The sequence below is a fragment of the Macrosteles quadrilineatus genome, unplaced genomic scaffold, assembly GCF_028750875.1.
Source record: "Macrosteles quadrilineatus isolate MER2022 unplaced genomic scaffold, UCM_ALF_1.0 Scaffold_5__1_contigs__length_97177068, whole genome shotgun sequence".
Taxonomy (NCBI): domain Eukaryota; kingdom Metazoa; phylum Arthropoda; class Insecta; order Hemiptera; family Cicadellidae; genus Macrosteles; species Macrosteles quadrilineatus.
The window spans coordinates 63,297,552-63,314,254 of NW_026542598.1; the positions used below are offsets into that span (position 1 = coordinate 63,297,552).

At 37.1% G+C, this 16,703-nt stretch overlaps 1 protein-coding gene across 1 annotated transcript; it reads right to left on the minus strand.

Annotated features, from left to right (window-relative positions):
- Positions 1–1,281: 1,281 nt before the first annotated feature.
- Positions 1,282–16,703, minus strand: LOC128995061 (uncharacterized). Its single transcript, XM_054419939.1, has 6 exons — positions 16,176–16,703; positions 8,645–8,753; positions 7,676–7,820; positions 4,060–4,123; positions 3,118–3,266; positions 1,282–1,746 (listed from the first exon to the last, which is right to left on the minus strand). The coding sequence occupies exons 1-6, from the start codon at positions 16,278–16,280 to the stop codon at positions 1,611–1,613; spliced, it is 708 nt and encodes a 235-aa protein (XP_054275914.1). The 5' UTR covers positions 16,281–16,703; the 3' UTR covers positions 1,282–1,610.

Below are 16,703 nucleotides of genomic sequence, written 5' to 3' on the forward strand. Positions count from 1 at the left end.
ACGTTTGCCAGCAATAATACGCAGCCGCGTCACTGTCGCCTAGTATGCTACACTATTGATTATTCGAAGTTAACAGAAAAAACGTTAACTTTCAACGCGGTTGAAATTTTTAAGTTTTTCGCTAGGTGTCTTCCAATCCCTGCCCTAGCACATATGCTTTTAATTGATAGCTCAACAGAAAATAATGCCTTCTAGGTCTAGAAACTACCTGAATTAGCTAGAGGCTTGAGGAAGGAAGGGTGTTGGATAGCCTCAATTGTTTATTTTTAAATGTGGCAGATTGATTGTACACAGATAGAAGTTTTAACTTCTTACTGTCTTTGAAATTATCTCCAGAAAATGAATAAACTGGCTGGGTAGCTGAGTGGTTATAGTGCTCGCCTACTAATCAAAAGGTTGCCGGTTCGATCCTGAGAAAAGTCCGTAGCTTTTTGATGGTTCGAAACTGGACCCAGCTGTTCCTGATCATTGGGCTTTAAATAAATGATCCTGGCTAATGAAACAGCTGATCTTAGTCAGTAACAAAGCTACACAGATCATCACACACCATTCTACACTCATCCTTCACTCATATTTGGGTTAAAATACGCACCTAAGTGGCGTCCCCATCTTAATGATTGATAATTGATAAATAAATCCAGAGGTAATACTGCACTGACGTTTCGGATCGTTTGGTGAATATTTTCATTCAACGAAGTAAATATGAGGTTATACATTATAAATGGAGTTAAAAAAGTGGGGTCGACAGGGAGATAATTTACCTATACTCAACGCAAATAGAACTGGCGGGTAAAGGTGATGTTTTTAAATAGGCCAGGTGGTATTAATCAACCGCCTATACTATTTGAGTTGACTATATACCTCTTGGGCCAAAATAAGCACAAAAAAAAATACATATAAACATATTATGTCTTGTCTCATTCCTTTGACGACCTATGGGCCAGAGCAGGGGTAATTTTTGACACTTCTGATATTTTTCCCACTGTCCCTGAACCTTAAGCTTAAAAATAAATCCTAATCAGTCATTCTACCTTTTTCCTAGCTCGAGATATTTCCTGGGGACCGATTCACTTACGGAATTAAATACAGGCTATAGATTTTTATGATGCAATATAGATTTTTATGAATGCATATAGAAATCGATAAAAATTTGTTAATTTTTTGTACTATGAAATATTTATTTTAAAGGTAAATAAAGAACAAAAGAACCTACGTACTGTACTCAGAATAATAAACACTTTGACAAAAATCAACACCAACATTTAATTAATTTTCAATACAGTATTTAATTAACTTACACTTTTGTTTATTGTTTTACAATCAAACAGTCAATTAATTACATCATTCTTTCTAAAAACTAAACACAATTGGCATACCTAATTCAAGATTAAGTTACTTGTTCTTAAGGAAGACTTTATTCTCTAATGACAGTTCAGGATTAATGCTATTGTGTTTTAACTACAAATCTTAAATATAAAACATTAAAAAAATTTATTTGTACTTTAGTGGCCTTAATTAATTAATTAACAGGGGAACTTTACTCAAATAAATTAATGTTTGCTTAACTTGATTAAGAACAAAGTATAGAGAAACTCATTATTAACAGAAATCTACTTCTTCTTGCTCAAAGCAGCAGTCATCCTATCGAACTGGAGCGACTCCATATTGCTTGTTATTTCTTGTACTTCTTTGGCCAACATTTTGTTTGACAGTGAGACTTTTTGCATAGCAGAGTTTAAAACTTGTCTGGAAACAATCAAACCCATTACAGTTACATAGTTACACAGATTATTTAGCAACAATACTTTTTCATGATATACCTAATTAGTTTGTTTACTCAATTACTCACGAAAATTGAATACTTATTTACTACAATAATGGTTTTAAAACACAGAAGACATCTTAAAGTCTAAAACCCCAATGAGATGTTTGACTTTACCTATTTAATTATGAAACATGCTCTTTCTATTAATTTGTTTTTAATCATAATAAAACGCTCTGGTAGAATAGCTTGCAAAGCTAAATTGATATTGTACACTATTCATAACTTTTGTCTTTAAAATATTAATGTACAAAAAATCACACCTATGATAGATAATAGTGATAATTTTACAGACAAATGGTTGGGCAGAGGTACAACATAAAAGAACTAGTTCTTAAAAATAGCTTTTTTCTTTTTCAAGCTCAGATTTTCATCCTTACTAGGGTCTTAATGAAAAATTTCAAAAACCACATTTTACCATTGACTTTTGAATACTGTATTAGACATTTCATAAATGGCAATTTTCTTTTCTTGTGTCAAATTAGGACATAGTTGAATGACCCTAGGGTGCTACTGTACACATTTAGTTTTCTCTCGTATTTTTAGATACTTCATCAATCAATAAATTGTGTCATATAAAGAATGCTATAATTTACGTTTGGCATTTGTAAAAAGTTAGAAAATCCAACAAAAATCAGTAGTTTAGCGATCTCTGTCATCAACGAACTCTGTCTTTAAAAAAATGTTATAATTCTTTTAGACAGAAAGTGTCAAATGGTTAATCCTTTTTACGAACTCAAAGACTTTTAAGACCTTCCTTTGTCAAAGTTACGTTTGTAGTTGTCATTTTCTAACTATTGTGCCTTCACCTAATGCCTTGTAGTACAACCTGTATAATTTTGTAATGTTTTGCTAACTTTCAAATGGTTGTTTTTACTTCTTGATAGTGATAAACTCTGTGATATTAGTTTTAGACCTATTTATTAACTTTAAATGCAATTTTTTTCAAGTACACTTTGTAACACACTTCTCAATTTGACAACTGCTCTGCATGAAAAATGTTTGATTCTTCCGATATATCTACTGTATCTCCAGTATGTCTACTGGAAATAAACATGTCTCAAGTCTTATGTCAGTGGCTTAATCTAACTACATGACTACATCCAATTTCTTTCCAAAACTGGCTTCAAACTTTAAAGTGAAATAGGAATGTCTGGTTAACTATCAGAGGTCTACGCTAAAATTCAGTTATACAAATACCTGATCTTCATACAGTTTCATCTCATTTATAGGACATAGTACAATTTTATGTTTTGTGATAGCTAAATTATAGCGTCTGATTGTACGGTACTTACAAAGGCGTGTCCATTGACTCTTTTACTATAGATTCTTCAAATTCAGCTTGGGCTTTATTCAACAATTCAATTTGCTGTTGCAAATCCATTTTCTTTTCATCCAGCATCCTTTTATTGGAGGTTATATGATCACTTAGTTGGTTGCTGAACTGAAACAACAAAATGTTCAATATCATGGAAAGGTCATTGTAAATATGTTGATTGGAGAGGATAAGAGATTTTTCTCTATAGAGAGTGATGCATAATATTGGAGAAGTAATGAGGCTTTAGTTTTGTAAGGAGAGAACTTTAAATTGTGTGATTTTTTAAATTAAATCCTGTATTGACATTGGATTTTAAGAATTACATATGGTCCTATGCAGCTACACACTCGAGCCTTTTGTAGGGACATAAAATTGACCATTCATGATAATTTTTTTTTTTTAATTGGAAAATTCATAGAAATTTATTTAAATGTTGGGCCAAAAGATGTGATACACAATGGGAACTGCCAAAGTAGGATGGTTTACACAATTATGCTTATGTTTTTTATTTATAAATAATTTGTGATATTGTACGAATATTTGGTAGGGTAATTTACTTTTTTATATTGTTTAGGTGCAGTGGTAGAACATCATTATGGTTATGGTAGATGTGTTAAACAATAGCATACCATAAATTTAAAGAACCAAATTTTCTTAAACCGTGTCCTCCTATTGCATATACAATAAGCACGAGTATAACTCCAATGAGCATTTTATACTTATATGCCAACCCCGTACGAAGGACGGTTACTCTAATAGTTCTACATGTAGCCACCTTAGATTGATCTCTCACTTTCACTAACTACTTGCAACAGACAGAAATGTTGAAAATATTACGGTACTAAATATGAGAAAAAGAATTCCCAAGAGAAAATATGTTTAAATATAAATTAAAAGACTTTTGAAAATCGTTACTTACGTATAGTTTGGGTGCTGTTACGAATTCACGTGAAATCTCAGCAACATCCATTTCAAACTGTTCCCTAAACAATCGTATGGTTTATAGACACATTAGAATATTAAACAATTTAAGAGCTGCTTCCATTTACCATACTCGCTATTTATTAGTTTGCAATATTGACAATAAATACTAAAGAATAGATTCCATCTATAAGCACCTGCAGCCATAGTGATTTTTATTCATTCAGTAATTGACAGATTCGCCTCAGTTCACAAAAATTTCAGCAATTTTTTTTTTTTTGTTTCTGTGGAAGTAACAAGAGATAGATAATTTACTTGTCTTGTATCAACATTCTGGAGATATCTAAACAGTGGCTCAATACCTATGGTACTCAAATGATTTAATTACGAATGATACATAAGTGGGATGATTCTTAAGGAAGTAGGTTTAATTTAAAGTCAAATTTTTTAATTAAAAATACTGTGTGTCAATTTCTTGCAAATTAACTATTGTTTTGGCCTACCTCATGAAAAGACAAAAGAATTATTCCAAATATACAGAGTTAGGCAAAAGTCTGGAACCCCCCAGTTAACTTTTTAACGCGTTGCAGTAGGAAAACCAAATTCGACACATATTTACAACATAATTGCAATTTTTCATCAAAGTTACAACAGCCCCAAATTTTCAAATGTAAACACCTATCATTTTAAAGGGTTTATCAAGAGAAATTGAATGGCGCAAACCAGAGGTCCAAATATCGCACCCCTAATCAAAATGGCAGCCATTTTAATAAGTTAAGATGAGCAAGCAAGATAAAGTCTGGAGACCCCCAAGTAACTTGAAAAATTTAATAGCCTATTTTAATACTGACCAAAAGGTGAATTCTCTTTTTTAGCGAATTTCCCATATATGGAATAAGCTATTACCGTAGTACTCATGGTAAGACCTGGACCCGGGACCGATTTTTTTTTTTTCGTTTTGAGGTCCCTAGAGGCCAAAAACACCATCCGTTCAAATTCATATATATATATATATATATTTATATATATATCTTATCTTACTAATATTATAAATGTGAAAGTGTGTGTGTTTGTTTGTTTGTTTGTTTGTTTGAAGTTCAATCACGCATAAACCACTGGACGGATTGGGCTGAAATTTGGCATGATGATAGCTTACATTCCCGATTAACATATAGGCATATTCTTATCCCAAAAATCCTTTCAGGCTCCGCCCCAGTGGCTCTGTAATTCCCCATGTTAACCTTATGAGTATTCATATTTAAAGGGAATTAAAGAATTTAGTCAGCTGTTTCAACTAAAAAAGTCGGTTCTATGATATGGAAAAGCATTAAAAAGTTATAAGATTTACCAACAGGGTGCAGCACTATATTTTTTTGCATTTATGAAAACAGCTAATTTGAACTAAGCAGCAACAAAAAACTGTGATTCGCAATGAGAACTGTCAAAGTAGGATTGTTTACAGTTATGTATATGTTTTTCATTTCATGAATAATTTGTGATATTTTGCGAATTGATAATTTATTTTTCTCTATTGTTTAGGTAAAATGGTAGAACATTATGGCTATGGTAGATGTGTAATACTATAGAATACTGTAAATTTAAAAAAGCAAATTTTATCAAACTGTGTCCTCCACCCATTGCAATCGCAAAGCTTGAGTATAACTGCAATAAGCATTTTATACTTATATTCCAACCCCGTACGAAGGACGGGTACTCTGCTAGTTTATATATATATATGTGTGTCCGTTAGCGCGATAACTCGAGCAAAAATGATCCGATTTTGATGAAATTTGCTACAAACGTGTAAACCTATGTTTATTCGAACGAGTTCGCGAACCAGCATGATCGGACCATGGGAACAGGGGTTTATGGGGGCTTTTATGGGGTAAAAATGGGTTTTTCCTATTTTTGACACAAAAAACATAAAATTTTGAAATTTCTTTCCAAACTATTTTGTAGAGCTTAAAAAAACAAATAATTTAGTATATTGAAGCGTTGTAATGCGCCTAATGGTTACGGAGAAAATTCCAAAAAATTGTTAATTTAAAATTCCCATGTAATTCTTATGGAGAATAAGTAAACCGTTGTAGTGTGCTTGTTTATTAACATATTTTGCCCAAATTTGGAAAATGTTTTTATTTCTTACTAACTATTAACATTTTACATAAAAAAACACTTTTACCCTCCCTGTTGCAGCAAACCTAAGTATGTGTTAAACTGATTCTATTTAAATAGGGAATAAATGTGATATTTTTAAGGAGACATTTTAGTCTAAATCCAATCAGGCAAATGGAAATTCGCTTAGTCTGCAGGTTTGCTGCGGCGGGGGTATTTATAAAGGTATGCTGAGTTTAGTTTTCCTGCTATAACCTGTTAAAAAGTTAATAGGGGATATTTCAAAATGACTGCCATTTTGATTAGGGGTGCGATATTGACCTCTGGTTTGCACCATTCAATTTCTCTTGATAAACCCTTTAAAATGAGGGGTCACCCCAGTCAGCACATAATGTAAAAATAACGTTATTTTCACGTGAAAAAAAGTGAAAATGTAAAAAGTGAAAAATATCATATTTTTTCACGTAAAAATAACGTAAAAATTTTAAAAAAGTGAAATTTTCTATGTGAAATTTTCACGTAATTTTCGCGCGATAATAACGTGATTTTCCCCATTTTTATACATCAAAATAACGTGAAAATGTAAAATGAATAATGTTTTTTTTACTTGAAAATAACGTTTTTGTGCTATCTGGGACATGATAGGTGTTTACATTTGAAAGTGCTGAATTTGGTTTTCCTACTGCAACGCGTTTAAAAATTAACTGGGGGGTTCCAGACTTTCCTAACCCTGTATGAATGAAAAAAAATATCCTATCTCTTTATTCAATACTTCTAAATCGGCTGTTAGTTAATTTTACTACTAAACTAAAAATGTTAGTTTATTTATTTCAACATCTGTATAGCATTGGACCTAGATTGCATATCCATAGGCAGGTTTTGGGAGCTGTGAAGTTTTATTTAGATAAAAAATAAAATCTAGTTTTAAAGTTGGATGAATATGTTACCATACAGGTCTTTTTTCCACAGCTCACAGAGAAAAAACATAAAAATCTGTTAAAATATCTTGTAGGTTATGGTTAAAATCAAACTTTACTAATAAAACAATTACTAGAATTTGAAAAGTCTATTTAATTTAAAAAGTTTACCAATAGGGTGCAGTAATATTATATTTTTTCATTTATGACACAGCTAATTTGAACCAAGCAGGGCCAAAAAGCTGTGATAGGGCCTACACAATGAGAACTGTCAAAGTAGGATTGTTTACAGTTACGTTTATGTTTTTAATTAATAGGCTAGTTAATATTTTCATTTTGTGCAAATATTCAATAATTAAATTTTTTTCTTTAGGTGTAGTGGTAGAACATCATGGCTATGGTGGATATGTTATACTATAGCATACCGTAAATTAAAAGAACCAAATTTTCTCAAACCGTGTCCTCTCCCATTGCAAACGCAAAGCACAAGCATAACTGCAATAAGCATTTTATACTTATACACCAACCCCATGCGAAGGACACCATTACGCTACGGTAGTTATTTCAAAATTTTAAACTTACAAGTTCATTATTTGTTGACTTTTTTCTTCTGTTATTCCTAGCTCTCTCAGTTTGATAGTTTCTCTCAAATTATTATTCTTTTTAACTTCATCAATTTGCTGTAGGTCTAGCTCCTTCACGAGGCACTTTGCTTGGTTTAGTTCATCTGTAATATGATATTCATGATTTTATTTGACCAGTCAGCAAGCAAAATTTAAATGAAATATCAATTAATTTAGTCCATCTTGCCTCACAAATGCGGTACTATTTGTAGTAAGAGGGCTTAATAAGTTGTATGATATAATAATGTAAATATAATAATGTTTTTTACACATGAGCTCATTTGACACATTTTACCTTCTTTAACGGGATGATATAAAGATGCATCTCTAGGATCTTCTTCTTTCTAATGAGACAAGATTTGTTTTAAGGATAGCGACTAGAGGCTGGAATAGTATCGCAGTTAAATTAAAAACTTAATAAAAGCTGTTATAGTCACCAACATAATTTGTTGATCACCAAACTTATAGTTTTCACACAACTTGCTATTGTATGATCTTTGTTCAACACTAAATAAAGACCGTTCCTCTCTGTCTGTATTGAAGTAAAAACATTGTATTGTCTATTTAAAACTAGTAGACTATTTTAGGAACTAACTTCTTATGATTAGTAAAAAGTAAGATTAGTACCCAGTGTATTAGTACAAAAATTATGAATCGCCTACACATCAAACAAGAAAAGCCTATTTTGTTCTTAATTTAACCATTTTATATTGCAAACAACCATTACATTACAATTTATACAAAATAAGTTTTCAAGTCAATTCGATCTCGGTTGTAGTTCGGTTGTGTTCGATCTGGGTTTTCACATATTAAGGCAACAGAGACGAACTGATAATTTAATGACCTAAGGAGATTTTCACATGATCTCCTTGTGAAAAGGTGGTTTGTTTAAACTGAAACCTAGACAAAACAAAATCATAAAACATACCTTTTAGGTGTGATATTGAATTATAAATTACACTGAGCTCTTGTTTCTTGGTTTGTTCCTCTAACAAGAGCATATTTTCAATGTCTTCCAAAGTCTCCAAATCATCAATCTAGATAAAAACATGTACAACAATTAAAAGTAATTTGATTGGAATTTAAGGTGAATGTGACTTAATTACTGTCAATACATTGCAGGTACTAATTCAACATTTTCTTTTTTATCACCATACTTTTACAAATAACGGAGCTTCTTTTCAAAGTAGACCCAAATAATTGTGTCTTCTCTTATTGCAGTTTGGTTTTAAACACCAACAATTATAGGTCGACCGCTTAGAAAAAAGACCTGCGCGCTAATGCTAATCTTTTTCTAAGCGGTCACCCTTTAGGCTCACTGATTGTATTTATTACAGACCTTTATTTCCTGCTTTATAATATTTTCCCCAATTAACACACAAAAACGAATTTCTTATGAAAAAAGTTTCTGTTATGTTGATCTAATTGAATTATAACAGTTTAGAGGTGGAAAATAGTATAGTGTATTATAATACTAGTCCTGAAAATTGGTGTTAACCGGACAAGTGTGGTCGTTCCCGTACGAGACAAAGTCGAGTCCGGTAAACACATTTTGGACGAGTGGCGTACAATATTTTACGCCATAGGCCTTACTACTCTATGCTAACTTAATAAAAAATGTGTACAAATTCTTATATATTCCCACCGACTAAAGGACTAACAATAACTACCGTACTCATAACCTCTAAGAGGGCTTACCTATGTTTTTATTTATTTTGCCAAATATAATCAGTTGGTTGGTGTCGGTAAAAACTCATTAAAGTAAGTATTACATGATGAAACCACATTTGATTAAGCTGGCGGCAAACAGCTGTTTTCTGGACTAGGCCTAAATCCTTGCGTGGTTATTAAGGTTCAACTTATGAGCAGCCTCGGGAGGCTTAATGAGCCACATCATTTTGTGAATGGATGAGCTTTTAACAAGAATTGTTAGATATAACATACATTTAGAGCAGCTCATGGCCTTCAAGATATTAACCCTTAGAGTGCCAGGCGAGAAATAAAAGTAACGCTCAAAAAATGCCGATGATTTTTCCCGAAGGTCGCGCTAAAAATGCCGAGCGCGATCTGGCGATTTTTAGGTTAAAATTTCGTAAAAATCGAATTTTCGATATTTCGACCAACGAAAATCGATGTATCGCATCTAGTAACTTTCGACTCAATGTTAATATATGGGTTAAAAGAATCCGAGTATCCATTCGGTTGTTATGACAACTGTTCGATCATTACGAAACGTCCGGTCAGCCGGACGTTGGCACTTTTGGCTCGTTCTAGAAACGTCCGGTCGGCCGGACGTCGGCACTTTTGGCTCGTTTTAAAAACGTCCGGTTCCCCGGACGTTGGCACTCAAAGGGTTAACTTATGCCAAAACCATAAGCATGAAAATATAAGTAGGTCTAAGTTTGTATTTTAGGTAATTGTTTTATTGCCTGGACCTAATTTACGCGTCTTGGGTTCAACCCATCCATCTTGCACAAAAGTCAAGACGTTAACCACTAGGCTATCTGACACACCCAAAATATATCCTTGGAGTAAGTTAAGGCTAAGTTAATAAGTTGGGCCTTTAGTAATACATTGCATACAATTTAAGCTAATATGGTAACAAAATAGAGTACCGTAGGCATATCGGTAAATGCAACTAAACAGTAAACTTACAAAATGTATACAATAGGGCTACAAAAGTAGGTAAGTTCACAAGGCTAGAAAATCAGGTAGGACAAAGCATTGATCGCATGATGCCAAATATGTGCATAGATAAAAAAAATCTATCATTCTACCTATCTATCATCATTCAAAATCAAATAGTAAAACAACAAATCAATGAGTTGACATCAAGAAACAACACAATGTCTTAATGATGTTATAGGCATGTGTACGTATTTATGCATTATAGGCTACCCAGTGGCGTAAAAGAAGGGCCCGCAATGCGGGGGGGGGGGGGGCGAGGGCCGAGGGGCCTGCGAAACGACTAGGGTGTAACGTGCCCGAATTACACCTGTCTGTTTTCCCCAATTTGTTATATTAAATTGTCCCTCAGTCCCCTTGACTCCGCTACCTTACGTCGCCTTCCGCTACCCTACGTCGCCTTCCAGACCCATCCTCGACCTTCCTCTTACCTTACGTCGCCTTCCGCTACCCTACGTCGCCTTCCGCTACCCTACGTCATCTTCCAGACCCTTACCCGACCTTCCCCTTACCTTGCGTCGCCTTCCACTATCCCACGTCGTCTTCCAGACCCTTACCCGACCTTCCCCTTACCTTGCGTCGCCTTCCGCTATCCCACGTCGTCTTCCAGACCCTTACCCGACCTTCCCCTTACCACACGTCTCCTTCCAACACGCCACGTCTCCTTCCGCAGCCTCACGTCGCCTTCCCCGACGCAGCGTCTCCTTCCGCTACATCCTCCGACCTTCCCCTTACCACACGTCTCCTTCCAACACGCCACGTCTCCTTCCGCAGCCTCACGTCGCCTTCCTCGACCCAGCGTCTCCTTCCGATACATCCTCCGACCTTCCCCTTACCACACGTCTCCTTCCAACACGCCACGTCTCCTTCCGCAGCCTCACGTCGCCTTCCCCGACCCAGCGTCTCCTTCCGCTACATCGTCCGGCCTTCCCCTTACCACACGTCTCCTTCCAACACTCCACGTCTCCTTCCGCAGTCACGTCGCCTTCCCCGACCCAGCGTCTACTTCCGCTACATCGTCCGACCTTCCCCTTACCCCACGTCTCCTTCCGTAGCCCCACGTCGCCTTCCAACACATCACGTCTCCTTCCGCTACATCCCTCGACCTTCCCCTACCCACACGTCTCCTTCTCCTATCCTACGTCACCTTCTATCGCCCTACGTCGCCCCCTGATACCACCGATACCATTCAGCAGTTCCCATTCCTGTCCAAACCTGTTCAGCCAAACATAACCTCAAAATGTTCCCAAAAATCAATTTCCAATGCAAATAGATTGTCCGATCCTCACCCCTAAAAGTCCAAGACATGACTAACCATTTCAGGACTACTGCGCATGCACGGACTACCCCCACCAGGCTGACCAGGTTTTCGCATAAAAGGAGGACTGCTCGGGACATCATTCTCATTCGCTCCCGGGCAGCTGACCAGTACACTTCGATAGTAAGGTGAGCACACGACCCGATCCTGCTAGAGCAATCTTAGCACACGACCCGCTCCTGCTAGAGCAATCTTAGCACACGACCCGTTCCTGCTACAGCAATCTTAGCACACGACCCGTTCCTGCTAGAGCAATCTTAGCACACGACCCGTTCCTGCTAGAGCAATCTTAGCACACAACCCGTTCCTGCTAGAGCAATCTTAGCACACGACCCGTTCCTGCTAGAGCAATCTAAGCACACGACCCTATCCTGCTAGAGCAATCTTAGCACACGACCCTATCCTGCTAGAGCAATCTTAGCACACTACCCGATCCTGCTAGAGAAATCTTAGCACACAACCTGTTCCTGCTAGAGCAATCTTAGCATCCGACCCGATCCTGCTAGAGCAATCTTAGCACACTACCCGTTCCTGCTAGAGAAATCTTAGCACACGACCTGTTCCTGCTAGAGCAATCTTAGCACACGACCTGATCCTGCTAGAGCAATCTTAGCACACGACCCGTTCCTGCTAGAGCAATCTTAGCACACGACCTGTTCCTGCTAGAGAAATCTTAGCACTCGACCCGTTCCTGCTAGAGCAATCTTAGCACACGACCCGATCCTGCTAGAGAAATCTTAGCACTCAACCCGTTCCTGCTAGAGCAATCTTAGCACACGACCCGATCCTGCTAGAGGAATCTTAGCACACGACCCGTTCCTGCTAGAGAAATCTTAGCACTCGACCCGTTCCTGCTAGAGCAATCTTAGCACACGACCCGTTCCTGCTAGAGCAATCTTAGCACACGACCCGATCCTGCTAGAGAAATCTTAGCACTCAACCCGTTCCTGCTAGAGAAATCTTAGCACTTAACCCACTCCTGCTAGAGTAATCTTAGCATAAATCATAGATCCTGTTAGTTGGAAGTTTAGCACTAATTCTGACATCCTACCAGTTCCTTATCCACAACCTTTCCTTTGTGGCTGTGATGACATAGGCTGTTTGAAAATTGGTGTGCCACGAATCTGAGCCATTCCTTTGCTTCCCGTTGTTTCGACCCCTGGAATAGATACCCCGCAAACACTGAGCTATCCCGGACCTCACTTGAGAGAGAGAACGTCACAAGGGAAACCGGCGAGCAGAGAGGCCTGTGAGACGAGAGGGGCCGAAAAATTGGAGTTCATTCTTATTGAAATGTATTATCAATCATTCAATAACTGTATTGAACAAGTAACATTAATGTTATTAATAATATGTTGTGATCGTTTAATTTGATTATGCCTATTCAGTGATAACAAACTAAGGTAACAAGTTTACGATTTTATAAAGTAGGTCATTGATTATTATGCAATCTTACTTTTGTCACAGAGTAAGTAGGCCTACGTCATTCTTCTAAATTAACCAACTTTGAGTTTTTGAGTTAGCCTACCGGTACCTAATTAATTAAACCATCGATAAAAACTAACCGAATAAATAATTGATAACATGTGTAATAAATTAAATAACACCTCCTTGATATGAAACATTCTGATACGGGTTAAAAAATAAGGTACCTATTTTTATTTTTTTTTTTTACTTTTTAAGTTACAAAGTTGTACAAAGGGGGAAGGGCGTTTGATTAAGTTGTATCGGTGGTATAAAAATCACTCATTAAAGGTGGCCCAAAAAATAAACTTGCAGGGGGGACCAAAAAAATCTGTTACGCCATTGAGGCTACCTACCTGATTTAGGGTAGCTTAGTGAACTTACTTTTGTAATCAATTTAGACCTACTTAGGTCAGCCCAGCGCATGGTTCCTTAGTGGTTCTCGCCTAGTAATTTTTGATTGTTGGTTCTAGCCTGAGAAAAGTTTGTAGCTTTTTCATCGTTTGAAACTGGACCACTGGACCCAGCTGTCCTTGGTCATTGGGCCTGATAAATGGACCTGACTAATTAAACAGCTAATGTTTAACTACCTAGTTTACTTAGGTACATAGTCAGTAAGTTAGCAAAACTACACAATGCATCCCACTCCATTCTACACTCATATTGGGGTTAAAATTTGCACATAAGTTAGGAGGCGTCCTTATCCCAAATGATAATTGTTCGATTGACTTAAGTTAACTTAACTTATTTCATTAAGTTTATCCATCAATATTTATTTTATTCCTAATTGCATGTCTATTTTGAGCCTAATTTACAAATTAGAGTAGGCCAAGGCATACTGAAATAACTTATAACCAACTTAATTTAGACATTTACAACTTTAGTAACGCTACAACTTTAGAAGGTTATTAGCCTACTTAAGTTAATCTATCAAAAATTAGCTTAGTTAGCAAATTATAACCTGGATTTTTCTAAGGTCCTTGATTAGAGAGTTTGGGTAACTTACACTTCCATATCTGTTGGCACAAACAACCGAATGAAAATATCGATCGATATATCGTTTGGTTAGTTATGTAAGGTTAACCTAACCTAACTAACCAAACGATATATCGAATAAAACAATCGAATAAGCTTTATCAACTTGTGTGAACCTGGCAATAACTTGGCAATAAGTAGTGCGCGCGCCACAAAAAATCTATTGCTGGCCGTTTTGCGGCAAAATACGTCCGCGATGCATATTACCGATGATGCCAACAGATAGAGGACACTTTAACGGACACGACAGTATCAACATTATGTACCTGGGGAGTAGTATAAGGGGGGTAAAATCGGCAAAAAGTAGTGCGCGCGCTACAAAAAATCTATTGCTGGCCGCTTTGCGGCAAAATACGTCCGCGATGCGTATTACCGATGATGCCAACAGATAGAGGACACTTTAACGGACACGACAGTATCAACATTATGTACCTGGGGAGTAGTATAAGGGGGGTAAAATCGGCAAAAAGTAGTGCGCGCGCTACAAAAAATCTATTGCTGGCCGTATTGCGGCAAAATACGTCCGCGATGCATATTACCGATTATGCCAACAGATAGAGGACACTTTAACGGACACGACAGTATCAACATTATGTACCTGGGGAGTAGGATAAGGAGGGTAAAATCGGCAAAAAGTATTGCGCGCGCTACAAAAAATCTATTGCTGGCCGTATTGCGGCAAAATACGTCCGTTATGCATATTACCGATGATGCCAACAGATAGAGGACACTTTAACGGACACGACAGTATCAACATTATGTACCTGGGGAGTAGTATAAGGGGGTTAAAATCGGCAAAAAGTAGTGTGCGCGCTACAATAAATCTATTGCTAGCCGTATTGCGGCAAAATACGTCCGCGATGCATATTACCGATGATGCCAACAGATAGAGGACACTTTAACGGACACGACAGTATCAACATTATGTACCTGGGGAGTAGTATAAGGGGGGTAAAATCGGCAAAAAGTAGTGCGCGCGCTACAAAAAATCTATTGCTGGCCGTATTGCGGCAAAATACGTCCGCGATGCATATTACCGATTATGCCAACGGTAACGGCGCGCACTACTTTTTGCCGATTTTACCCCCTTATACTACTCCCCAGGTACATAATGTTGATACTGTCGTGTCCGTTAAAGTGTCCTCTATCTGTTGGCATCATCGGTAATATGCATAGCGGACGTATTTTGCCGCAATACGGCCAGCAATAGATTTTTGGTGGTGCGCGCACTACTTATTGCTCATTTTACCCCCCTTAACCTACTCCCCAGGTACATAATGTTGATACTGTCGTGTCCGTTAAAGTGTCCTCTATCTGTTGGCATCATCGGTAATATGCATCGCGGACGTATATTGCCGTAATACGGCCAGCAATAGATTTTTTGTAGCGCGCGCACTACTTTTTGCCGATTTTACCCCCCTCATACTACTCCCCAGGTACATAATATTGATACTGTCGTGTCCGTTAAAGTGTCCTCTATCTCTTGGCATAATCGGTAATATGCATCGCGGACGTATTTTGCCGTAATACGGCCAGCAATAGATTTTTGGTGGTGCGCGCACTACTTTTTGCCGATTTTACCCCCCTTATACTACTCCCCAGGTACATAATGTTGATACTGTCGTGTCCGTTAAAGTGTCCTCTATCTGTTGGCATAATCGGTAATATGCATCGCGGACGTATTTTGCCGTAATACGGCCAGCAATAGATTTTTTCGGGCGCGCGGACTACTTATGGCTGGAGTTATTGCCAGGTTCACACCAATGCTTTATCAATTACTCATTTGGTTGTTTGTGCCAACTGCCAACAGATAGAAGTGTAGCCTACCCATTTTTTGACTTGGTCTATCCAGCAAGAGCTATTCAATGACGTCAAGTCGTCAAGAGAGTAAGTAACAATACTAAATTACCCGTGTGAAGGTCGATATTTATTTACTAAGAATTGATTGCTATCTTACTTTTTCTACTTCTTCAAGTAAACATGGAAGATCAATAACTTCATGCTCATTTCTCATTGTTGCTCCAACATTTAACTGGTTCATTTCACCACTCATTGTTTTCATCCTTAAACCCACTAACTTAAGTACCGGCACTAATTTAGTAAATAAGCTTAAGTTACTCTGCAATGTTTACTTCAATTAAAAAAAATTCAATAGAGAGAAGTCAGAGATTTTGTTTTGGTATCCTATCCTCTTCCACCAAAGTTTAAGTACTACAAAACTAAACTGAATAAACTCTAAACTGAGACTTCTTGAGCAAGGCGTGTTCTTGGGTACTTGAACTTGACACTTGGTTTGTTTTTGGTTTGGGTTTGGGGTTTCGGTTGGTTTGGTTTGACACCAGTGAGCGAGGCCGAGCCGAGAGGCGATGTTACTGAATTCTTCTTTTCTGTTATCGGAAGTCGGAAGTGAACGGAAACTGTAGAAAACTAAGCACGGACAGAAAATTCAATCAGTTTTTACCAGCGAGCACATAATAATAATAAT

Excerpts from the sequence above, each read along its gene's own strand:
- LOC128995061 (XM_054419939.1), bottom strand. The coding sequence starts at position 16,280 with ATGAAAACAATGAGTGGTGAAATGAACCAGTTAAATGTTGGAGCAACA. Across the intron at positions 7,821-8,644 it reads TTCAATATCACACCTAAAAG|ATGAACTAAACCAAGCAAAG; the intron begins GTATGTTTTATG and ends ATCATATTACAG. Across the intron at positions 3,267-4,059 it reads TAACAGCACCCAAACTATAC|TTCAGCAACCAACTAAGTGA; the intron begins GTAAGTAACGAT and ends TTGTTGTTTCAG.